Source organism: Bufo bufo, chromosome 7 (genome assembly GCF_905171765.1).
Source record: "Bufo bufo chromosome 7, aBufBuf1.1, whole genome shotgun sequence".
In the NCBI taxonomy this organism is placed as follows: Eukaryota; Metazoa; Chordata; class Amphibia; order Anura; family Bufonidae; genus Bufo; species Bufo bufo.
Window position 1 is genome coordinate 32,851,354 of NC_053395.1, and position 26,709 is coordinate 32,878,062.

The window sequence follows — 26,709 nt, forward strand, 5'->3', positions numbered from 1 at the left end:
ACAATCTGCTGACAGCAAATGATGATGAATAAAAGATGTGATTACCCAATGAACGAGCATTTTGCTCCTTCGTAGGGTAATCGGCAGCACCTTTACACCGGCTGATTATTGCTAACGAGCCTTCCTATGAATGTTTGCTAGCGATGATCTGGCCGACCCCCAGCCTGTGTAGCCTGCTGGATCCGTAAATACCGGGCGCTACCGTGCACTGCTGAGATACCGTCCGGCCCCATTCACTATAATGGGAACCGGCGGAGATCCAAGGCCGAGGAGCGGACGGACAAATACCGTCTCAAACAGGAGTTGTCGTCACTTCTCTGCATATTTGAAGGGTAGCGGCCGAATATCCCCCAGTCCCCGTTATAGTGAATGGGTCCGGGCGGTATCTTGGCAGCGCCCGGTATTCACTGATCCAGCAGGCTGTTCCCGGACGGAACATCCTGCTGGATCCGCTTATTGCAAATGTGAAACAGGCCCTACACAATATACAGTGGCATGCAAAAATGTGGGCACCCCTGGTCACAATTACCGTTACTGTGAACAGCTAAGCAAGTTGAAGATGAAATGATCTCCTAAAGGCATAAAGTTGAAGGTGACACATTCCTTTTGTATTTTAAGTATTTTTTTTTTCATATTTTACATTATCAAAATAACAAAACAGGAAAAAGGCCCGAAGCAAAAGTTTTGGGCACCCTGCATGGTTAGTACCTAGTAGCAGCCCCTTCGGCAGGTATACACAGCTTGTAATCACTTTTTGTAGACAGTCAAGAATCTTTTAATTGATGTTTGAGGGTATTTCATCCATTCTTCAATGCAAAAGTCTTCCAGTTCTGTGAAATTCCTGGGCCGTCTTGCATGAACTGCTCTTTTTTTTTTTTTTTTTTTTTTTTTTTTTTAGGTCTATCCACAGATTCTCAATGTTTTTCTGATCAGGGGACTGTGAGGGCCATGGTAAAACCTTCAGCTTGCACCTTTCAAGGTAGTTTCAGGTTGTCATTTCCTCAGTTTGAAATGTAATTAAGAAATGGCAGTTAACAAAAACAGTGAAGGTCAAGACAAGGTCTGGAAGACTAAGGGCTGTTTCACCATTGCAGGAATCGCGCTCCGTGTGTGAGTGTGATCCTCCGCTCTTGACTTTCAGGAGCGCACGGCAGTATCATGATTTATAATGCTATGTGCCTCTGCTTGACCTTATTTCTACAGAATCATACTGACAGCTTTATGTGACTATGATTCTGTGGAAAAAAGGCCATGCAGAGAGACATAGCATTATAAATCATGATAATGCAGTGCGCTCCTGCAAGTCCAGAGCGGAGGATCACATTCACACACGGAGCGTGATTCCCGCAATGGACTCGCTCGTGTGAAACAGCCCTAAGAAAAATTTTAGAGACCGCTGCTCGTTGGATTGCTAGAAAGGCAAATCAGAACCCCCGCTTGACTGCAAAAGACCTTCAGGAAGATTTAGCAAAATATGGAGTTGTGGAACATTGTTTTACTCTTCAGCGACAATTGCACAAATTTGGCCTTCATGGAAGAGTCATCAGAAGACAACCTTTCCTGCGTCCTCACCACCAAGTTCAGTGTCAGAAGTTTGCAAAAGAACATCTCAACAAGCCTGATGCATTTTGGAAAGAAGACCTGTGGACCAATGAGGTTAAAACAGAACTCTTCGGCCTTAATGAGCAAAGGTATGTTTGACGAAGAAAATGGCACAGAATTTCATGAAAAGAACACCTCTCCAACCATTAACACGTTCAGGACCTTGGACTAGAATGCTCATCCTAACTTGCAGGTATTTTAGGCACTAGGACGAGCATTCTCGTCCTAGGGTTAACGCACTGCCGCGATCATCAGCAGGGGCCCGGCTGATACTGACAGCTGGGCCCCTGCTGTATCTGCCAGCATCAGTGAAAACACAGATGTCGGCGGCAGCTTGTACATCCCCATCGGGTCCCCGTGCTGCGGTGAAGGAGACACGATGGTTGCTATGGTAGCCCCGATGCCTTGAACAGGCATCGGGACTGCCGGCTACGGAAGCCCAGGAGATCCAGCCCCAGAGCTGGGTCTCCTAGGCAACTGTTAGTGTCTTACAATGTAAGACGCTGACAGTTCAATACAGCACAATACAGATGTATTGTGCTGTATTGAAAAAGGGATCAGACCCTGAAACATTGAAGTCCCATAGTGGGACAAAAAATAAAGTGAAAAAAGAAGTTAAAAAAAAAAAGTTTTACCAAAAAAAAGAAAAATTTAAAGTAAGGCTACATGCACACAACCGTTGTGTGTTTTGTGGTCCGCAAATCGCGAATCCGCAAAACACAAAAAAAGCGTCTTTTCCCAAAAATAAAGTAAAAAAAATAGAAAAGTATCGCCGCATCCGTATCGACCGGCTTTATAAAAATATCACTTGACCTAACCCCTCAGGTGAACACTGTCAAAAAAAATAAAAACTGTGCCAAAAAAACATTTTATTGTCACCTTACATCCCTAAAAGTGCAACACCAGGCGATCAAAAAGGCGTATGCCCCACAAAATAGTGCCAATTTAACCATCACCTCATCCCGCAAAAAATGAGCCCCTAACTAAGACAATTGCCCAAAAAAAAAAAATGGCTCTTAGACTATTAGACTTTTTGTTTCAAAAATGCTTTTATTGTGTTAAATGTAAAAAAAAAAAAAAAAAAAGTAGACATATTAGGTATCACCGCATCCGTAACAACCTGCTCTATAAAAATACCACATGACCTAACCTCTCAGGTAAACACCATAAATATATATTTTTAAAACGGTGTAAAAAAAGCCATCTTTTGTCACCTTACATCACAAAAAAATGTAATAGCAAGCAATCAAAAATTCATATGACCCCAAAATAGTGCCAATCAAACCGTTGTCTCATCTCGAAAAAATGATATCCTACCTAGGACAATCGCCCAAAAAATATCTAAAAAATTATAGCTTTCAGACTATGGAGACACTAAAACATGATTTTTTTTTGTTTCAAAAATGATATAATTGTGTAAAACTTAAATACATTTAAAAAAAGTATACATATTAGGTATTGACACGTCCGTAACGACCTGTTCTATAAAAATATCACATGACCTAACCCCTCAGGTGAACACCGTAAGAAAAGAAAATAAAATGGTGTCAAAAAAGCCATTTTATTGTCACCTTACATCACAAAAAGTGTAATACCAAGCGATCAAAAAGTCATACGCACCCCAAAATCGTACCAATCCCCTGTTCTGAACATCATTGAAAATCTGTGGATTGACCTCAAAAATGTTATTGCAAAAATGCATCAGGCTTGTTTCAAACTTCTGATGCTGAATTTTGTGGCAAGGACTCAGGAGAGGTAGTCTTCTGATGATATTCATGAGGGCCATATTTATGCAGGTGTTCCTGAACAGTAGAACAATGCACCACAACTCTAGTCTGCAAAATCTTCCTGAAGGTCTTTTGCAGTCAAGCGGAGGTTCTGATTTGCCTTTCTAGCAATCCTACTAGTAGTCATCATTATATTCTGCAAGGCAATAGTCATCATTGTATTCGGCAGGGCAGTAGTCATCAGTGTATCCTGCAGGGCAGTAGTCATCATTGTATCCTGCAGAGCAGTAGTCAGAGGATGAGGTGCTAACTAACCCATTATCTGTATCTTATTACATTCAACATGGCTGCCCTCATGGTGAGCTACTGATTGTGATGTCATCATTAGAATCCTGGCAGATGACTCACTTACTTGTGATGTCATAATGGGGGAGTGGCTATAAATTGAGGAGACGCACTGACCCCAGCCTCAGTCTCCCTTCCACCTCTCACCATCAGGAAGTCTCTGACGACCGGCACAGGACCAGATCGGGTAGGTTTGGCCGCTTTTTGCCTCCTGTTTGGGAATTGTTTTGCTGATCTTTAGTTTCTTTCTCTTTTATACAATGTGAGAGCCGCGTGTGACCCTCTCCGGCCCCCGAAAATCTGCCTGAGGTGCGACACTCAACCTCCTCCAATGGAAGAATCCCAGGAGAAAGTGAAGAAGGAGCCTCCACCTCCCTTTAAGGTCCAGAGCCACAGAAATCCAAGACTGTTTTATAATAAATAAAGGCTTTTGTGTGTGTTTCTTTAAAATAGAAATGTCTGTAGTTTTTTTCTTAAATATAAAATTGCACCATTTCTCCTGCGCCGCTGTTTTCTATAGGCATCCTAGGGGTTACTGAACGGGTACAGGGCTGAACCCCTGAAAGATGGATAACCAATGACCTCCATAGGGGAAATTTATTAGGCTACTTTCACACTAGCGTTCAGAGCGGATCCGTCTGATGTCTGCACAGACGGATCCGCTCCGATAATGCAGACGTTTGCATCCGTTCAGAACGGATCTGTCTGCATTATTACTTAGAAAATTTTCTAAGTGTGAAAGTAGCCTGAGCGGATCCGTCCAGACTTTACATTGAAAGTCAATGGGGGACGGATCCGTTTGAAGATTGAGCCATATAGTGTCATCTTCAAACGGATCCGTCCCCATTGACTTACATTATAAGTCTGGACGGATCCGCTCGCCTCCGCACGGCCAGGCGGACACCCGAACGCTGCAAGCAGCGTTCAGGTGTCCGCTCACTGAGCGGAGCGGAGGCTGAGCGCTGGCAGGCGGATGCATTCTGAGCGGATCCGCGTCCACTCAGAATGCATTGGGGCTGGACGGCTGCGTTCAGGACCGCTCGTGAGCCCCTTCAAACGGAGCTCACGAGCGGACACCTGAACGCAGGTGTGAAAGTAGCCTTAAAGGGCTATTCATACCGCTAGGATATATCATAAATATCAGATAGGTGCAGGTCCCACCTCTAGGACAGGCCTGAAGTGAACAGAGAGCTCCCCGCACCTGTACAGTGTCCACTCTATTCACTGATATGAGACTTCCAAAAATTGCCAAGCGGGTGCGCTGTGTATCTAATCCCATCATGTGTGATACTGTCTGCTGAGCTGTGTATCTAACACCATCATGTGTGATACTGTCTGCTGAGCTGTGTATCTAATCCCATCATGTGTGATACTGTCTGCTGAGCTGTGTATCTAACACCATCATGTGTGATACTGTCTGCTGAGCTGTGTATCTAATTCTATCATGTGTGATACTGTCTGCTGAGCTGTGTATCTAATCCCATCATGTGTGATACTGTCTGCTGAGCTGTGTATCTAATCCCATCATGTGTGATACTGTCTACTGAGCTGTGTATCTAATACCATATGTGATAGTGTCTGCTGAGCTGTGTATCTAATCCCATCATGTGTGATACTGTCTGCTGAGCTGTGTATCTAATCCCATCATGTGTGATACTGTCTACTGAGCTGTGTATCTAATTCCATCATGTGTGATACTGTCTGCTGAGCTGTGTATCTAATTCTATCATGTGTGATACTGTCTGCTGAGCTGTGTATCTAATCCCATCATGTGTAATACTGTTTGCTGAGCTGTGTATCTAATCCCATCATGTGTGATACTGTCTGCTGAGCTGCTGTATCTAATCCCATCATGTGTGATACTGTCTGCTGAGCTGTGTATCTAATCCCATCATGTGTGATACTGTCTGCTGAGCTGTGTATCTAATACCATGTGTGATACTGTCTACTGAGCTGTGTATCTAATCCCATCATGTGTGATACTGTCTACTGAGCTGTGTATCTAATCCCATCATGTGTGATACTGTCTGCTGAGCTGTGTATCTAATCCCATCATGTGTGATACTGTCTGCTGAGCTGTGTATCTAATACCATATGTGATACTGTCTACTGAGCTGTGTATCTAATTCCATCATGTGTGATACTGTCTGCTGAGCTGTGTATCTAATTCTATCATGTGTGATACTGTCTGCTGAGCTGTGTATCTAATCCCATCATGTGTAATACTGTTTGCTGAGCTTTGTATCTAATCCCATCATGTGTGATACTGTCTGCTGAGCTGCTGTATCTAATCCCATCATGTGTGATACTGTCTGCTGAGCTGTGTATCTAATCCCATCATGTGTGATACTGTCTGCTGAGCTGTGTATCTAATACCATGTGTGATACTGTCTGCTGAGCTGTGTATCTAATCCCATCATGTGTGATACTGTCTGCTGAGCTGTGTATCTAATTCTATCATGTGTGATACTGTCTGCTGAGCTGTGTATCTAATCCCATCATGTGTGATACTGTCTACTGAGCTGTGTATCTAATCCCATCATGTGTGATACTGACTGCTGAGCTGTGTATCTAATCCCATCATGTGTGATACTGTCTGCTGAGCTGTGTATCTAATACCATATGTGTGATACTGTCTGCTGAGCTGTGTATCTAATACCATATGTGATAGTGTCTGCTGAGCTGTGTATCTAATCCCATCATGTGTGATACTGTCTGCTGAGCTGTGTATCTAATCCCATCATGTGTGATACTGTCTACTGAGCTGTGTATCTAATTCCATCATGTGTGATACTGTCTGCTGAGCTGTGTATCTAATCCCATCATGTGTGATACTGTCTACTGAGCTGTGCATCTATTTCCATCATGTGTGATACTGTCTGCTGAGCTGTGTATCTAATTCTATCATGTGTTATACTGTCTGCTGAGCTGTGTATCTAATCCCATCATGTGTGATACTGTCTGCTGAGCTGTGTATCTAATCCCATCATGTGTGATACTGTCTGCTGAGATGTGTATCTAATACCATCATGTGTGATACTGTCTGCTGAGCTGTGTATCTGTCTCCCTTTAACCCCTTAAGGACTCAGACCTATTTCACCTTCAGGACCAGGCTATTTTTTGGAAATCTGACCAGTGTCACTTTAAGTGCTGAGAAATTTAAAATGCTTTGACTTATCCAGGCCGTTCTGAGATTGTTTTTTCGTCACATATTGTACTTCATTACACTGGTAAAATGAAGTAAAAAAAAAAATCATTTTTATTTATAAAAAAATAGCAAATTTACCAAAGAAATTTAAAGATTGCAAATTTCCAAGTTTCAATTTCTCTACTTCTATAATACATAGTTATACCTCCAAAAATAGTTATTACTTTACATTCCCCATATGTCTACTTCATGTTTGGATTATTTTGGGAATGATATTTTATTTTTTGGGGATGTTACAAGGCTTAGAAGTTTAGAAGCAAATCTTGAAATTTTTCAGAAATTTTCAAAAACCCAATTTTTAGGGACCAGTTCAGGTCTGAAGTCACTTTGTGAGGCTTACATAATAGAAACCACCCAAAAATGACCCCATTCTATAAACTACCCCCCTCAAGGTATTCAAAACTGATTTTACAAACTTTGTTAACCCTTTAGGTGTTCCACAAGAATTAATGGAAAATAGAGATACAATTTCAAAATGTAACTTTTTTGGCAGATTTTCCATTTTAATAATTTTTTTCCAGTTACAAAGCAAGGGTTAACAGCCAAACCAAACTCAATATTTATGGCCCTGATTCTGTAGTTTACAGAAACACCCCATATGTGGTCGTAAACCGCTGTACGGGCACACGGCAGGGCGCAGAAGGAAAGGAATGCCATACAGTTTTTGGAAGGCAGGTTTTGCTGGACAGTTTTTTTGGCACCTTGTCCCATTTGAAGCCCCCCTGATGCAACCCTAGAGTAGAAACTCCAAAAAAGTGGCCCCATTTTAGAAACTACGGGATAGGTTGGCAGTTTTGTTGGTACTAGTTTAGGGTACATATGATTTTTAGTTGCTCTATATTACACTTTTTGTGAGGCAAGGTAACAAGAAATAGCTGTTTTGGCACCGTTTTTATTTTTTGTTATTTACAACATTCATCTGACAGGTTAGATCATGTGATATTTTTATAGACCAGGTTGTCACGGATGCGGCGATACCTAATATGTATACTTTTTTTTATTTACGTAAGTTTTACACAATGATTTCATTTTTTAAGCAAAAAAAATCATGTTTTAGTGTTTCCATAGTCTGAGAGCCATAATTTTTTCAGTTTTTGGGCGATTACCTTGGGTAGGGTCTGATTTTTGCGGGATGAGATGACGGTTTTTTGGCACTATTTTGGGGTGCGTGTGACTTTTTGATCACTTGCTATTACACTTTTTGTGATGTAAGGTAACAAAAAATGGTTTATTTAGCACAGTTTTTATTTTAAATTTTTTACAGTGTTCATCTGAGGGGTTAGGTCATGTGATATTTTTATAGAGCCGGTCGATACGGACGCGGCGATACCTAATATGTATACTTTTTTTTTATTTATGTAAGTTTTACACAATAATATTTTTTAAACAAAAAAAAAAATCATGTTTTAGTGTCTCTATATTCTGAGAGCCATAGTTTTTTCAGTTTTTAGGCGATTATCTTAGTTAGGGTCTCATTTTTTGCGGGATAAGATGACGGTTTGATTGACACTATCTTGGGGTGCATATGACTTTTTGATCGCTTGCTATTACACTTTTTGTGATGTAAGGTGACAAAAAATGGTTTATTTAGCACAGTTTTTATTTTTTACGGTGTTCATCTGAGGGGTTAGGTCATGTGATATTTTTATAGAGCCGGTCGATACGGACGCGGCGATACCTAATATGTATACTTATTTTTTATTTATGTAAGTTATACACAATAACAGCTTTTTTGAAACAAAAAAAATGATGTTTTAGTGTCTCCATATTCTGAGCCATAGTTTTTTTTATTTTTTGGGCGATTGTCTCAGGTAGCGGCTCATTTTTTGCGGGATGAGGTGACGGTTAGATTGGTACTATTTTGGTGGGCAAATGCCTTTTTGATCGCTTGCTGTTGTACTTTTTGTGATGTAAGGTGACAAAAAAATGGTTTATTTAGCACAGTTTTTATTTTTTATGGTGTTCATCTGAGAGGTTAGGTCATGTGATATGTTTATAGAGCCGGTCGATACGGACGTGGCGATACCTAATATGTATACTTCCCCCCCCCCCTATTTTTTACCAATTTTTTTTTTTATTATTTGGGGAAAATGACGTATTTTTACTTAAAACTTTTAATTTTATTGGGGGAAAACTTTATTTTTTAAACTTTTTTTTCACTTTATTTTTTGTCCCACTTTGGGACTTGAACTTTTGGGGGTATATTCCTTTACAATGTATTCCAATACTTCTGTATTGGAATGCATTGGCTGTATGAGTAATACTGTGTGTATTACTCATACAGCTTCCGGGGCCTGTGAGATCCGGGGGGATACGGAAGACATACGGATGCATTTCCGTATGTGTTCCTTTTTTTTGCAGACCCATTGACTTGAATGGAGCCACGGAACGTGATTTGCGGGCAATAATAGGACATGTTCTATCTTTCAACAGAACGGAAAAAAACGGAAATACGGAAACGAAATACATACGGAGTACATTCCGTTTTTTTTTGCGGAGCCATTGAAATGAATGGTTCCGTATACGGAACGCAAAAAGCGGCCAGTAAGTGGAAAAAAAAAACCGGCCATGTGAAAGAGGTCTAAGAAATGTGTCTTGGCAGATTTTCTCCCCAAATCAGCACTTTTACCCCGGTGGCTCGTGCGGAGCTGAGACGAGGCTGCAGGAGGAACAAAGCTGCCATTAGAAAGGAAACCGGCGTGGACGGAAGAATATTGGGTACGACAGCAACTCTCCCCCTCCTTCCCAAAACTGCCGGGATGACTGGCAGCATTCACTGCACACGTCCTACAGGTCAGGTTCACACTGCGCAGTAGCTGTCCTGTAAAACCAGACGGTCTGACCTCTGGGACCCTCACTAACCAGCATGTCCGGTGCAGAGGCTGAACCCCAGTGACTTGGCACTGAACTGCAGTACCAGATACGGCCACTACACACACATTCAGGTCCCCTACATAGAGTTAAATGGGTTTTCCGGGTCTGTAATACTGATGGCCTCTCAGATGGGTGGGGGTCCAACCCCTGGCACCTCGCCGATCAGCTGTTTGAATGGGATTCAGCTGCTACAGAACAGAACAGCGCCACACATTTAGTAGTGGCCATGAGTGGTACTGCAGTGAGAGCAGCACTGCAGTACCAGGGATGGCCACTACCTAGTATACGGCGCTGTGCTGTTCTGCATCCCTTTCATGATCAGGGATGCTGGGAGTCGGACTCCCATCGATCCGATACTGACGAGAGGTCATCAGTATGGCAGTCTTTAATTAAAGGGGTTGGCCCGTCACCTATCCACACGACGGGGGTCCTTGAACCACCTGTGTGACTAGAGCGTGACCATTCACTGTAGAGGGGCCGCCAACAAGCGCACAAGACTCGGGGGCCCACGATTGATAAGTGTGATTTGTGCGCCAAGCCCTTTAATATGGGGGTCGATACCGGCGAGCTGGCGGTAAACTATCATTCCAATGATTTTCCCGTTAGGGTCACGTAACAATATGCCGCCATGTCACGTTTGTTCAGGCAAAAATACGGTCATGTGATTGAAGCCTGAAGCACCGAGAGTCTACGCAGCCGCACTTCGATGCGTCGCGCAGCTGCTCCACCCCATTCATTTCAATAGGAGACACGAGCGACTGCTGCGAGACGGCCGGCGAAGCGCAATTTGCCAATATTTTCCAACTGGGAGTGTTAGGCTGGGACAACATGGCGGCCCGGGTAGTGGGACGTAGTGATCGCCATATCTGTGACGTAACGCGACATGATCGTCACCGAAAATCGAAACCCGATGCATGTTTTGTCCGTGTCCAATCCGTATTTTTTGTGTATCGCACATTCGTAAAAAAAAATAACAGACAGGACACGAATGTCATCCATGTGGCTGTTCCGCAATTTATAGAACATGTCCTATTCTTGTCCGTTTTTGTGCAGACAATAGGCTTTTTTTTTTTTTTTACAGAGGACCCCATGAAAAAAATTGCGCAATGCTCACGGATCTCATCTGTATTTTGCGGAAAAGCAAATCGGATACGGTGAGGGGCAGGAGGCCTCAGTCACTTGCGACCTGTCTGCCATCGCCAGCCGAATCATATCTTGTGGAGCAGCGAGTCGCAGACGAACCGCGTACATTTTTGGCGACGCAACTTGAGGCTGCGAGACGTGTAGCGGGGTTACCGTGACCATCGTGCGTAATTCACACGTAAAATCGAAAATCTACGTCGGGACTTTTGTGATGGCCGAGCGACTTTTTGCGTCACTGTGAAATTTTAGCGTTAAATTGTGAGTGGCGACATGAGTGATGCATTCGCAAGTGAATGGGGTCGTAGCCGATCGTCACCCAAAAAATGAAGGAGTGTTTGATTTTTTTGGGGCGCTTTTGGGGTCGTGACGATGTCTGATTCGCGCGAAGACTGTATTCCGTTGTTGTAGTCGTCGTCGTGTAACCCTGGCCGAAGCGATTTTCTGAGTCCCCCCTGGGGGGCCACTTCACACCCCATAGTTCTACATGACACCACAGTCTGTGTAGCCCCGGGCTATGGCCGACTGGTGGGCGGTCTGGTCACACAATGGCGACATGCCGCAGGTCAGGGGTTTCTGCTGTGGTATGAGGAAGTAGAAATCGCACCAAAGTCGCACCCTGCTGGTAGACGCAGCCCGGGAGTCGCTGGGCGGAGGTGAGGGCGGGCCGGCTCGGCAGGGCGGAGAGGAGGCCGGGCCAGACCGGGGAGAGGAGGGGGGACCCGAGCACAAGCAGACTCAGGGAACAAAGAGCTGGATCTGGGGAGCAGCGCTGGGACCGTGACACCGGGGGCCGCCCGGAGCAGCGCCGGTAGCCGGGCTCTGGATGAGGATGCGCGGGGCACACCCCCGGGGACGCTGCGGGGAATAGTCCGGAGAACGGGGGAGAATGGACGGGAGGCGGCGAGCCTGAGCGGAGAGCGGTCCCCCCGGTACATCCCCGGCCCGGCTCTCGGCTCCTGACATGGCGGCCGCCATCAGCTACAGCCCGCCCTGGTGGGTGACCCTGCTGCACCGGCTGCCGCACCTCAGCCTCAAATGGGAGCTCATCAGCGGGGACTTCAAGCCGGAGGACGGCGAGTACCAGCAGGTGAGACACCTGTGAGGCCGGCGCCGCCATCTTATTGTGCCGGGCTGAGTGCGGGATATGGCTGCCGGGGCTCTCCTCATCCTCCTCATCCTCCTCCTCATCATCCTCCTCATCATCATCATCATCATCATCCTCATCATCATCATCAAATAATGATGGTGAAGATTCATCACTGACTGCTGCCACATGGGGGGGGGGGGGGGGAAACACACTGTCCTACATCATACATGTGCTGTACACACTGTCCTACATCATACGTGTGCTGTACACACTGTCCTACATCATACGTGTGCTGTACACACTGTCCTACATCATACGTGTGCTGTACACACTGTCCTACATCATACGTGTGCTGTACACACTGTCCTACATCATACGTGTGCTGTACACACTGTCCTACATCATACGTGTGCTGTACACACTGTCCTACATCATACGTGTGCTGTACACACTGTCCTACATCATACGTGTGCTGTACACACTGTCCTACATCATACGTGTGCTGTACACACTGTCCTACATCATGCGTGTGCTGTACACACTGTCCTACATCATACATGTACTGTACACACTGTCCTACATCATACATGTACTGTACACACTGTCCTACATCATACATGTACTGTACACACTGTCATACATGTGAAGTGCATCACTCATGTGTGCATTAGTCATACATCAATCATACACATACTCTCCATCAGTCATACTTGTCCTACATGTAATATGCAGTCGTCAGTCATATATACATCACTCATACATGTCCTGTACACCAGTCATACATTTATCATACACGTATTCTACATCTGTATATACATAAATCATACGTGTGCAGTACACAATCCGCCGTCTATTATACATACATGTACACCAGTCATACATACATGCAGTGTCCTGACCTGTCATCTCCAGGTTAGGATGCCCCCCCCCCCCCAGCAGGGGGCGCTCTACCTGTTGTATAAGTCATCACCCCCCTGTGTACATTAGTCACCGTCTGCCTCTCCGGCTCCTGGGAACCTTGTGTCACGTGGGAATTCTCTTAAAGGGACGGGCCAAACCGCCACTATATGGGGTCAGCCTATGTCCTGGCGATGAAAGGCCGCCCCCACCTTGACTGTGAGGACCTGGGGAAGAGGGTGTACTGTGACACATGTAGTGGGGGTCTGTCTGCGGGGACCCTCTCCCTTCCTGTCCGTGGTCCTTCCTGTCCGGTCCCCATTCTTGTCCTCACCATGTCCCCTAAAATTGGTGAAAAAGGAGCATTTTTGGAATGGGTGCGGCGTTGTCATATCTGTCTTCTGGGGACAGGCTGTTCTGCTAGTGTAGGGCTCCTTTAAGAGCCGGTAGCTACTGGGTTAACACGAGTCTCCTGAGAACATCTGTTTTCCTGGTTTACTTTTGTTGGAAATTGGGGAGAGAAATTCTGCAGGCTAAAGGATGGGGGATGGGGGGACGAGACTGGGAACTGCCGGGGGCGTCTACAAACTGGTCATGATCATGTTCTCCGTACCCGAATGTGTGGTGCAGGCAGCGCGGCGTATCTGCGTGACTACAGGCTGTGTTCACACGCAGCAGGTTCTGGTGCAGAAATGTGTTTGAGTGCTGTACGGGGTGAAGATACCCTATGGAGCGTGGCACCAGTGTGAATGGTCTCCACCTGCTGCCATGGCTCCTGGAGGTCATGGTGAAGAAGTCTGGTGCCATTCTGTTCCTTGGCACAACATATGGGAGGTCATGTTGGCAGGCGTGACATGATACCCAGCCCATGTGGACGCCCTGTGATCGCTGGACGCTGAAGCAGTCCCATGTAACAGAACAGGAAAGGATTAGACCCTGTTCTTTCAGTCTCAAAATATCCAAAGAGCCTGGGAGGTAGAGGACCCTGGAGGCAACAGTCAGACATGGACACTAGGCTTGGACCATGTTCACATGTTCGGCTTTGCCCGGGCTCCTCCGGGGGGGGGTCCAGCACTGCCCGGGCTCCTCCGGGGGGGTCCAGCACTGCCCGGGCTCCTCCGGGGGGGTCCAGCACTGCCGGGGCTCCTCCGGGGGGGTCCAGCACTGCCGGGCTCCTCTGGGGTTAAATTTTGTGTGGTTTTGTTTGCAAACCAGACAATTGTCATGTTGACATAATGTGGTGGCTGCGAAAAGCTGGTGACAAAAGCTGCAATTTACCAACAGTATAACAAAGCGACCGCCGCCGGCTAGAGCGTGTCCTGTACAGTGCCGGTAGCGGTCCCGCTCTGATGTCTACCTCCTCGGTGGGATCACTTCACTGATATTTACTGTAAGAAAAATCTGATTAGTAAAGCTGGAAGTTACTGAGAAGCTTTGTTCTGCTGAGTTGGACCATGAGCTGAAGATCTGGGGACCTGGGTTCAAATGTGATCGAGGAGGACAACATCTGCATGGAGTTCAGTTTTGGGTTCTCCACTTTCCTCGCACACCCCAAAGATACACTAATAGGGTAACAGGTTCTTTGTGTCTGAGCAGAAGTTTAGGTTGTGTGACCATTTGGTGACCACTGCTGGTGTTTCTGGTGGGAAAAGCGACGGGAATATGTTGGTGCAACATAAGCATCAGAAAATATTCTGAGACAGACTAATCGCTATGGAAAGCATTGCCGACAACCTTCGACAGGTCTATAGGCGGCCATACCCCTTGGGGACCATTCACTTGATGTTCTGTGCAGGCAGAATCCGGCCAAAAAGCCGCCGGGAGGCCGCGTGGAATCCACCTTCTATTGTTTTCAATGAGAGGTTGCGACATTGTGGTTTATTGCCACAACCTTCGTCGTTGCGGCCCTAAGCTATTGAAAACCGTGTAAAGTGGATTTTGCACCAGTTTTTTGGTGCCAATCTTTGCCTGCACAAAACTCTGTGTGAACGGCGCCTTAAATTGCGGTTGGCCGACAGGTATTCCTGCCGACTTCCCCATACATGTGCGTGTCCGGAGCAGCTGAGCATGCATGTGCATGAGAGGAGAAAGCAGATGTCGGATACCTCTGCTCCCATGAGAACAAAAGGATAGCGCATGTTGAATCCCAGTATGCCTGATCCTTTTGGCGGAGGAGAGTCGGGATGCCTCCATTAACGATTGCTAGTCGGCCGGTCGGTGGGTTTGGTCTATTGGACTGACTGAGACGGAGGAGTACAGCTCTGGGTCACTTAGACAGTGAATGGAGCTGCCACCACCGCGGTTGTGCAGTGAGGAGAATTTGGGGGGGGGGGGGTGCTCTAGAGATTTGTGGGGGGGGTCAACGTCATTCATGGGTAAGTCCTAGTCCCGTCTCCATAGATTATGTCCACAGGGTAGCGTGAAGGTCCACCTCTGCTGATCCTCCATCACTGAAATTTTTGCACTGATGGCAATGAAGCCCATTTCAGGGGCGTCAGGCTGTGCACCTTGCACCCCGCTTCTTCCCCAGATGTGCTGTTCTTCATGTTACCTTGGGAACTGCTCGCATGTCTCTTCGGGGAGCCGCGTTCTGCATTCTTCATTCTTCTGCCTCGCTCCTTCTCGCTTTGTTGCCGTCTGGAAGCGATTACGTCATCTCTTATTCCGTCCTTTCTCTGGATTGACTTCAGGATTTGATCAGACTCCTCTGTGTACAGTTAACCAGCGTGAAGGCTTCTTCACACGCTTAAATATTACATACGTGTTCACTGCAATCATCTCAACATGTTCTGCTGGTAATCGCTCGATGGTCTGGCAGTTCGGTTTGACTTTCCAGGGTATGGAAAAGTAGAGTTGGGTGTGGGAGCCAGGTTGGTTGTCACCCTGCTTTCAGGGCACCAGGTTAGTTGTCGCCCAGCTTTCAGGGCACCAGGTTGGTTGTCGCCCTGCTTTTTGAGAAGCTGATGTGGCCTTGGAGAAGATCTGGTCTGATGCTATATAGCATGTGAGCGCAGTGCTGTATTTCATATCCTGGGGCTATAGCTGGTGACTCATGGTGGTGGCCTTGCTTGCATTCCTCCCGTTGCTGAGGTATGCGAGTATTCTCCCAGCATTGTATGTCATGTCAGGAGGATGGGGGTTATCTGTGGGAAAGTGAGTCCTTGAATAAAGCCTTGTTTTATCCTCATGTCAGAAGCAGTCGGGGGAGTTCTCATTGTTCTGCTAAATAGGCAACTAGTGGATCTAGAATGGAGCAGAGCGGCCTTGGACAGTGCGTTTCTGGCTCGATCAGAGGAGTTTTGGGTTTTGGAAACCACGGTTCTGACTTGATCAGACGCATTTCAGGCTGTGTTGATGAGATTTGAGACAGAATCTGTGTCTGAAGAACGCATTGGTTTGAAGGCACCTTGATGGTTGGTAATGTCCTGTGGTCACTTCCCACAGATCAGAGATTCCCGAAATACTTTCACCCAACGACGAACTTGATCGGAAAAGCCAGTGACCTAAAAACGTCATCCATCGTTCCAAAAGCCCTTAATCAACCCCCTCTTTCCATATACTCCATGTGTTTGACACTGAGATGGTGTAGGCCTCATGCACATGGTCGTATTAGGCTGGTCAGATGCATCAGAGGGCTGTTGACCAAACAGTCATCCTCCTATATACATGCTTGGCTTGGCTAAGCTGGCACAGAGAAAGGAAAGAAATCCACCGCCAGACAGACTCTTCTCCTCGAAGACCAGCCCAATCCTTATGTTACCCAGCGGTACACTCAGGAGGCCCCAACCGCATTAGATGGTTGACCGGCCTCGCCGATCTCTACATTTTTGGTCGGCCTTTATCTGAGCAAATTCGGAGTTGTACGAAGCCTCAATAGGGGAAACCTTTAGACTCCTGTGGGTTGTAGCATGGTCTGTTGGATGCACCATATGGCGGCACACCATGCCTACGACCATAGTGCAGACCAGCAGGGACCCTGTATTCAGCTGCATAGCCTCCTGCGCAAGGCTCAGCCACGTGTCTCGGGTTATATTTTGCTAAAACTGACCTGGAGGAGATGAAACGCGTCTCACGTCCCCCGTTGTGGTGAAGCTCCTACAATCGTATTTTGCCTCATTTGACCAAACTGGAATCTAGCAAAGAAAATCTGTTTTCATGTTAACACGGCAGAAAAATTGGAGGGTGGAGAACACTGTAAATTTACAGGAGGTTCTGGAAGCAATGTGCTGCGGGCTCTGCTCGTCCTTTTCTAAAATTACGCTAGAGCTGCGCGGCGTTCGCTGCCGGTCTGTGGCGGTATCTTCTCGTTCTCTTTGTGCAAATAACATGGCAGAAGAGGGTGAACCCCCCCCCTCCCCTTGTTTTATTCTTTCTCCCACACATTCCCCTCATCTAGAGAGAGGCGATAAATAGTGTCCCAGCCCACCCACATATCGCACAGACCGCCATTAGATTTGAGTGGACACTGTGTAATGCATCTCCTAACCTGTAGAGGCGCTGCAGGAGAATTGGACACTTTTGTTCTCAGATCTCCACGAAAGCTGGGGGCGCGCTGATCAGCTTTTTGTCCGAATGAGGGCTTCGGTGCACTGATGTCGGGGTCTAGCCCTGGGTGCACTTCATCTTTCCGGCGCTGGCCACGCCTCTTAGTGCCCTCATTTGCATAAAGGATAAGAGCCTTTTGTATCGTTAGCGCTGCAACTAGAGAAGAGCAAATTGATTTTGTTCAACTAGTTCATCAAAAAGACGCGGCAGCAGCCAGACATCTAGCGCATGCGCCGTTGCTCCGAGTAGCGACGCAAGCGAAGAGGCGCTGCTGCTGTTAATGGAGCAGCGACTGTTTCATGCGCCGCTACTCAGTGCAGGCGCAGAATGTCCGGCCATGTCAATCAAGCCACAGGGGGAGCCTATTGAGCAGCAGGGAAGGCCCGCCTCGGCTCAAAAATAATTTTTGATGACCTAATCAATTTGCTCATCTCTAGCTGCAACCGATTTTTCAGACAGGTATCACTGTAATCAGCAGTAGCAACCCTGCTTGGTTTATTGGGGTTGATCCTGCAGAAGAGTGCGTTTTTAACGTGATGAGGTGACCACTTTCAGAATATGACTTCCTGGTCAATCAGCTGATCGCCCCAGGTCCCCTCTCAGCACCCTCAGCCAGGCATTTTCCCAGCGGCGGCCTCTACAGGTGAAGTGTGGTACTGCATGGTGGCCGTTCAGATGAATGGTTGTCCACGCGCTACAAGGAGGTCTCAGGTCGTGTACGGATCAGCTACTAGTCCTGTCTCATAGAGGAGGATCCTGACCCCCTTCTGTCACGTCCGTGTGTCCTAATAGGGCGTAAGGACAAGGGACTGTCTCTTAAAGGGATGTTTTTTGCATTTACTAGCGGGCGGTTTGGAAGCTTTCGTTCCCCTCTTACCTTTTTGTAAATTGCGAAATTGGACTGTTTTTCCGCAGAAATCAATACGGTCTGCCTAGAGTTTATCTCTCGCAGTAATAGTCACGGTGATTTAAGGCCGGGCCGTCGGAGGATCATGGAGGCAGCGTGACACCATTTCTCTCTCTGGCAGCGCGCCGGCCGCCGTTTCATCTCCCTCGCACTTTAATTATGTCATGCCTGGGGCCGGCGCTCGGGTTGTGCGCCCGTGTGTGACGTTTAGTAATGAGAGGCTTGAGGGACAACGAGGTTCATTTTAAATAAAGTAAATATCCCGCCGCCGCCATCGGAAAGTGGTAATTGCGCTCAGGGAATCGCGGGAAGGATACGGTTTCTCTTAGAAACTTGTTTGCACTTAAGTTTTTCACTATAATTTTTCCATCTGCAAAATTACTATGAAAAATAGAGTGCAAATTGAGGAAGCTCAGAAAGCCGGAGCGCAGAATTATTTTGCTGGCTTCTCGTACGCGCGCACACACGAGCATACGCATGCGCGCTTTGGATGCTGTGACTGTGCTCCCACTCCATGGAGGCATCACACGGGGGTTTGTAATAGGTCCCGTAGGGTAAAGGGTCCTTCCTTTTGCCATTGCTGGGTGCATAAGCCAAAGGCCTTGTTCCCATTAATTCATTTAACCCTTGCCTGCCCTGGGGCCAGTACACGCCGCTAGCCTTCATAATGATGTCTCCATACACATTGGATGGCAAGTCCCGTCAGGATCTAATGAATATGGCCGAATTGTTAAAGAAATGTAGTCAACTGGAAGGTCCACGTCATGCATGTAAAAGGGGCTGTGGGATCAGAGTCAGTTTTGGGTGGTCACTGAGAAGTTGGGTATATCGACTCCACAGCCACGATGTTTCTGCAGCAGATGCATGGATTTCTGCAAACCCTATGTAGACAAATGGGACAGGTAGTTGACCGCTCGGCCGAGCATGCATGTGTTTTTATTATGAGGATAGAGGAGAAAGCTGCTGCCAGACACCTCAGATGGCGGCTTATCTCCCAGGAGAACGAAAGGAGCGGGTGTTGAAATCGCACATCCCCCCATCATTCTCTCCCCTGACATCAACTTGGGAAGGAAATTCGGGAGCTCAGTGCGCACATTAGATTGTTGCCGGCTGTCGGTATTAATGTATATGGAGGCCTTTAGACTTCTATCTAGTAAGATCTTTGGGTAGGGGCCTATGGACACTCCAGATGTATACCTCTGAGCCAGATGTGAGCAGAACCTAAGTTGCCCCCTTTTGTATTAAAGGGCATCTGTCAGCAGTTTTGTACCTATGACACTGTCTGACCTGTTACATGTGCACTTGGCAGCTGAAGGCATCTGTGTTGGTCCCATGTTCATATGTGCCCTCATTGATGAGAAAAAGGATGGTTTAATTGCAAATGAGCCTCTAGGAGCAACGGGGGCGTTGCCGTTACACCTAGCGGCTCCGCTCTCTCTGCACGGCCACGCCCTCTCCACTTCAATTGACAGGGCTAGGTGTGATGATGTTTTCCCTGCCTGGTCCTGTCAAAGTGCAGAGCCTCTAGGTGTAATGGTAACGCCCCCGTTGCTCCCAGAGGCTTATTTGCATATATTAAACCTTCGTTCTCAGCAACGTGGACACATATGAACATGGGACCAACACAGATGCCTTCAGCTGCCAAGCGCACATGTAACAGGTCAGCCAGTGTCATAGGGACAAAACTGCTGACAGATGAGGGGCCGCGTCCTCGCTGTGATCTCTTCCTCCGTCGATACTCTTCCATGATTATGTTCTCGAACAGATCCGTCCGTCTTTAGGAAAAGTTAATTATGAAAAGATCCGGATAAACCCTTAGGACATTGGTCCCAGCGTCTGAAGACCTCGCTACAGACGAGCACGGAGAAGGTATTGATTGTATAATTGACTGGTGTTTATGGCTTCTCATTTAGCAGATCAACATTTACTGGCGGGGATAATGAGAGTGATTGATCAGCGTTCACCTGTTTATGGGTTATTCTATTTAATACCAAGCTAAATATACCCTCGCGTCAATAGCATGGCTGGAAATGGCGCTAAATATGAGGCAGATAGGTAGATCGCTGGAAATGAATGAGAAAAGGAAACGGGAGATATAATTGCCCCCATGAACCTAGGGGTGATGGGTGTCCCCTTATGGCGGCCATCACAGGCTTTCATTAAACGTATACGTCTGGATGCTCCAGTGACGGCACAGTTCATCTATGGATGGTTATTACTAGAGCTTCCCTTGGCGGAGAGGGTCCTGCGAAAGGTTAATCGTTGGATGGGATTTGCAGCCGCGAGATGTCAGTGACCGTGCCGGACCCCGGTGCCCACCATGGGGAGACAAGAAGTAAAGAATGATTTCCAGTGTAGAGTCGAAAGTGCATCCCAGAGAGCTTTCTCGTGACGGGATCCTCAGGGGACTCGGGGCTGTTCCTCTGGGGTCAGGTGGGATATGACCACCTTAGGGTCACACACAGGTCAGTGTGGCTGGAGAGACCCTGTGGACGTCTGTGCCCCACTTGTAGAAAACAGAGACCAGGCAAGATGTGAATCCATTGTGGTGTGGAGCCCAGGCTGAGATGAGGCAGAGGGCGCACACATTACCACAAGCGGCCGAGGGGGCAGGGTCAATGGGCAGACACTCGGCTCTCATTGTCGCTATGGACGCAGATCATCCCTCGCTCCCCTGCACGTCTGGTACCTACACTGATTGCTTACAGCGCAGGCGCAATAGAATGGCAATGCCTAGTTGCCAGGAGGAATAACTGAGGAGCTGAAAAGTTTCATAACTCTGCTATGTGGAATACGACCGGCAGGTCCGCTTTAGAAGACATTCTGCTCTGTGAACCTCGGTGGAAGAACAAAGCCAAAATATCCTGCTTACAGTTTCCGTGATTAATGCGGATTACGATGTAAGCTCCCCCCGCGCGACATTCATATTCGTTTTTGGCACCTTGAGATTTCTGCTTATTCGCTCACCCTCTGTGAACCTGCCAGGGTGCGTCGGGGAGGGGAATCGCTTAAAGGGCTGGTACAGGATTTAAAAAAGAAAAAAATAGCGCCACAGCTGTGCACAGTTTGGGTCTGGCATTGCAGTGAAATGAATGGGGCTGAGCTGCCGCCCCACACCCAACTTGAGGACCGGTGAGAAGGTATATGCCCTCTGGAGCCCTACGGATACATCCGTCAAACGTAGGTCCTGATCGCAGTCTGCACAGGCTGCCATAAACAGCGCCCATAGTCTAGTGAGATCACTGCCTCATAGAAATGGAGCAGAACTGACTATATGGAATTGCACTCTAAGCAACTTTCTGAGAAATCGTGTGCGGTCCTGTCTGTTTTTTCTTTCCGATTAGCGCCGCAGGGACGGCGAGCAGGATATCCTGTTATCATAACAAAAGGAGAAATGGGCCCGGAGAATAGAGACTGATAGGAGAGCTGGGGTCGGAGCTGTGGGTGGGCGACCATATGGCGGTTCTCTATAATGTATGTGCTGGGCTCATTAATCATGGTCTTGAATGAAATAGCTTAGAATTGTCATGATTACGCACAGCGGGCGGCTTGTGGGGTTTCTGTGACTTATCAGCCCCGGGAGAGCAAAAAAATGGCACTTACAGTATATAACGTCACTCTGTGAGATCCCGCAGAGCGGAACAATCCTGTAAGAAATTGTGAATGGGTCTTCTTTTGGGGTAACATCCATGTTATGGCGTCACAAGGGGGTCCCACAAATAGGTTTGTATTTTGGACACGCTGCTTTAAAGGGTCTCTCGTCTCCTAAATCGATTTTCAAAATAGGCGTACCGTCATATGGGGTGATAATCCAGCCCTCTAATCCTTGAAGAGAGACATTGGTGGCATATCGCTAGGATATACCACCAATCTGATAGGTGCAGGGGTCTCACACCGACACCACCGCACTCCAGAACGAGCCCCTGAAAGTGAAGGCAAGTGCGCGGAGTGTTCTACATTCACTTCTATGGGAGTCCCGAAAATAGCAGAGCAAGCGGGCTCAGCCATTTTTTATTTTTTTTTAACAAGTCCCATAGAAATAAATGGGGAGAGCACCGCCCGAGTGTGACTACCGCTCCATTCATGGGACTGCTGGAGATAGCTCAGCCAGAAGTCTCATAGAAATCAGTGGAGGGTGGCTGCGCATGTGCGGCCGCTCTCTGCTTACTTTGTGGGTCCAGTTCTGGAGATGGATGTCGGTCCCAGAGGTGTATCCTAGCGATATGCCGCCAATGACTCAGATAAGACGGCCCCTTTTTTATAATGCTTCTTTTTATGCAAATTAAGATTTCGGTGCACGGTGGGCGGAGCCGCTCCGTTTGGTGGAATCACTGCTTCGCCATTTACACCGCCCAGCTGTTGCTTCTTATGTTTGATTCACGGTCCCTGAGATTTCAGAGCAAGTAGCTTGGATGCCTGGGGACGCCAAGTGCACCAGACGGAACAGTCCCGCCCACAGGGCACCGAAAACCTACTTTCCTAAAAATTTAAAAAGAAGCTTTTCTCAGGATTCGAGGAACGAATTTTCAGAATAGAATAAACAGAATAGATATGTGTCATCCTGTCGGGGCACTTACCCTACATGGCGGTATGCTTCATTTAAAGCTGATTTTGGACTCCCTTTAAGATAGCCTCCATTTTGCATTTTCCATGCGGTGTCCTTTTTTAATCACTGCGAGATGTTTTAGCCTTGCAAACCCCTGAACTGCATACTGCTGTGATGTGCCCCGCAAGGCCGGTGCGATGACGTCCTCCTGAGTGTTGCATTTGTGACGCCTGGAGGTATTGGCTCAGATTCGTACAGGGGGAGGCAGAAGCGACACCCCCCCCCCCCCCCCTCCCATTGTGCCCGCAGCCTTGGTTCTTGCCATCCTTGCCCCGCAGCCTCCCATCGCTTCTCCTTGGCTGACTGTAATGATGATACTTCCCATTTGTTAGACGCTCGCGCCCGTGTTTTTGTGTTTGTCGTTTGCTTTGTGTGTCGGGTAATATAAATTTAATATAAATTGTCATTTTACTACTTGCTTAATGAAGCGTGCTGTGTGTGTTGTGCCCGCTCCCTCCTCGTAGTAATTGAATGCATGCTTGGCATTTAGTCTTTTTACATATACAGGCGCATCCTGATGGAAGTGACCTTTTCTTTCCAGATTACAGTTCATCATAATGCGCGGTTGTAGGTTTTTTCGGTCGCATGGGCAACAGCGCTTCCTGCTCACACGGCATTTCAGTTGCCCGTTTTTATGTTAAGGAATTGCACAACTAGGAGTCTCCTAGTTTCGAGTATTATGAGGTTATCATGGGTTCACTTGGGAACTGAGGACTGAGCTTCAATACCGCACACAACCTGTGGGCAGGGGTGGCAGTGTTTTTGGAAAGGGTTTTCCAGGACCCAGTGGGTCCCACAAATCAGCCTATCTCAGACAATGGGGCCATATCGCTAGGATATGCCCCTATTATCTGATAGGCGCTGGGACCCGCACCTTTATCAAGGACGGAGCCCCGAAAGTGGTGCGGGGCGCACTGTGTAAGCGCAGCCACCCTCCACTCATTTTCTAAGGGGCGCCGCAAATAGCCGAGCACTGGCTCTGCTATTTCCGTCGGGCCCATAGAAGTGACTGGGAACGGTGGCCGGTCATGCGCAGTTCGCTGCTATTCACTTACGTGGGGAGCACGCTTGGTGGCCGGACCGGAGTACTCCAGCCACCACCTTGCGGGGCTCTGTTCCCGATATATAGGTGAGGGTCCCAATGGGGGCATGAGATGAGACAACCCCTTTAATTACACATAACATGCATGTAGAGGAAAATTTGAGTGGATCAGTCTCCCGCGAGCCCGTTGACCTCACGCTCGTCTTCTGAAAATCCAGCTTCTATCATTGACTTTTTCAATGACTGGACGTCAAACTACACAGAACACACTGGAGGAGAGCGTTTGTAATTTACTTACCGTTCAAAGTTGAGGGGATCAGCTGCTCAGGAACCCAGTCAAGTAATACTTCTCTTCTGAAAATCCAGCTTCCGCTGACCTCACGTCCTTTCTGGCAAGGCTATGGACCAGATGTCACTTCCGCTGTGGACGGGGCCAAAACTATTCCTCCTTCTGGTGCAAACGCAGATGAGGTGGATACAAGAGTTTGTGCATGGTCCATAGCCATAAGGACGCGATGTGATGTCAGCGGAAACTGGATTTTGAGAAGTGAAGTATTACATGACTGGGTTCCTGAGCAGCTGATCCACTCAACTTTGAATAGTAAGTAAATTTAAAAACGCTCTCCTCCAGTGTGTTCTGTGTAGTTTGCAGGACCTGCTTTCTCCTGGAAAACCCCTTTAAATTTGAGCCAGGAGCATGGCTATGGGAAGTGGCAGTTCTTGAAACCTGTTGCCTCTGCCCCATTAGGACGCACGTATTATGAAAGGTTGGTGAGGGCCCTCTTATATTGGGTCCATTGGTTCAAGTTACACGTTGAGCACATTTTGCTTAGAAAAGGAAATTGATAGTTTTGCAATTCCATATTGAAATCGTGAAAGTTACTGCAATCGCGAGCGTCGCTGTGAACCGCACGTAATAGAGAGCGAGGATACAGCAGACGGCGACCAGTCCTGGATGATGAAAGCGGACGCTCTTCACTCCTTATCAGCCCAAATGCAGATTCCCCCATGAGGCGGGAGGCAGATGCCGTTGGTCAAGTTTTTCGGTGCCTGGAAAGTGATCAGAAACTAGAGGACATTTCTCCAGCGACATGGACATGAAGAGACATTCTCCGGAGGAGTCTGATCGTCTCTTGTGACTCTGCTTGTTCAGATCGTCCTGAGATTTCTCGCTCAGAGAGAGGCAGAGGCAGCTGCTTCATTTAAAGTCTGGACACAGAGTTGATTACGGGACTGTTGCAGATTTTTACACGTGAACATGATACATGAGAGATATCCCTAGGAGCATCCTCCTGGTGTTTGGAAATGTCCATCTCCCCCTACACAATAAAGTGGCACTTCCTGGTCTGTCATGACCGCTCAGCCAATCGGTGGCTGATGCAGATCACCACTGAAGCCAGTGATTGGCTAAGCAGGCCTTTTCTGTTGAGCCAGGGCAGGAAGTGCAGAGCGGCAGGGACCGGAGCAGCGACGGAAAGGCAGTGGCAGAGGATCGGTGCTGCTTTGTTATTTTTAACATTGTCCAGCCCTTTATGTATATTTGATCTTGGGGGGGGAATTGACCGATTTTATAGTGAAATTTTTAGGTTCAGTATCGCGGACAGATTTATTTCTTAAAAGGGCTTTCCAGCCTTTAAATATTGATGCTCTGTCGTCAGGATTGGTGGGGGATTCAGACACCTGGCACCTCTGCCGATTAGCTGCCGGAAGCAGGCAGCGCCATCCACTTTGTAGTGGCCGTGTCGGGGTACTGCAGTTTAACCTCCATTCATCAAGCCTGTCAGCTGTGAGAGATATTAGTGGGATATAAATCAATAATCCTAATAATAATCATTCTCACGGCCGCCCTCCTGTGCCCGCTCAGCAGCTTGCGGGACGCCAGAGTATTGACTGAATGATTACCTGCTGTCCCAGCCAAATGATCGATGCCGCCTTTTAGGAGGATAGAAATAACGTTATCTAGAACAGTGCAGCCTGGCATTCGAGTGGTTGGAAACTACCACTCCCAGCATGCATCAGCTACTGCAGATTGTCTAGACTTGGTGAGAACTGTAGTAGTAGTATTATCAGATGATGGAGCAGCTGACCAATGTAGAGCAGTTGTGTATGGTGGTATATGGCGGAGGTATACATCGGGGTGTAGTCAAAAACGTGATGGGAACAGAAGCCTATACTGGTCATATTTCACAGATTTTAGGGGCCTTCCAACCAGCTAACCTCCCGACTTTCCCCCAGTGGCAGATATTGGGGGATAGACGTATCGGGCAGTTGGGTTTCAACATGCCTGATCCCTTTTGGGAGGTATTCTGCTACAAGAATGCATGGCAGGGACTCCCCGCACTCGGAACACATGCACGCTTGACCAAACCTAACATGCATGTGTGTGCGCATATTGCTCTGGAACGTATGGCCGGCTTTAGCAGTGAGGAGCTCGTCTGTGTATTCAGTGTAACCGCTGACCTCCTGATACAGCGTGTTTGCTGACAGGCGTTCAGAGCGCGCCACAAGGACACGGGCAAATAGTGAGTCACTTAGTAAGCATGCACCGACCATCACTGCCCTGCACACAATGACACCGTGTTAAGCCCTTGTGCCAGGACTGTGTTTTACTTCTGCTTCTTACATGTGAAGTGACCCTTGAGGGACAACTAGCGATCGGGCCGCCATTCTTGCATTCCCAATTGAGGGCTACGCTAAGCCATGACCATTTCATTAAGTGAGATCCA

General features: G+C 47.4%; 1 protein-coding gene across 2 annotated transcripts in view; it reads left to right on the forward strand.

Moving 5' to 3' along the window:
* Positions 1-11,592: 11,592 nt before the first annotated feature.
* Positions 11,593-26,709, forward strand: part of TTYH3 (tweety family member 3) — an 82,508-nt gene continuing 67,391 nt past the window's right edge. The window contains exon 1 of one of the 2 annotated variants that reach the window (XM_040441188.1): positions 11,593-11,986. In XM_040441188.1, coding sequence (XP_040297122.1) covers positions 11,861-11,986 — 126 coding nt within the window. In that variant the 5' untranslated portion in view covers positions 11,593-11,860. The remainder of the gene's footprint in view (positions 11,987-26,709) is intronic. The other variant, XM_040441187.1, reaches the window with a different exon arrangement.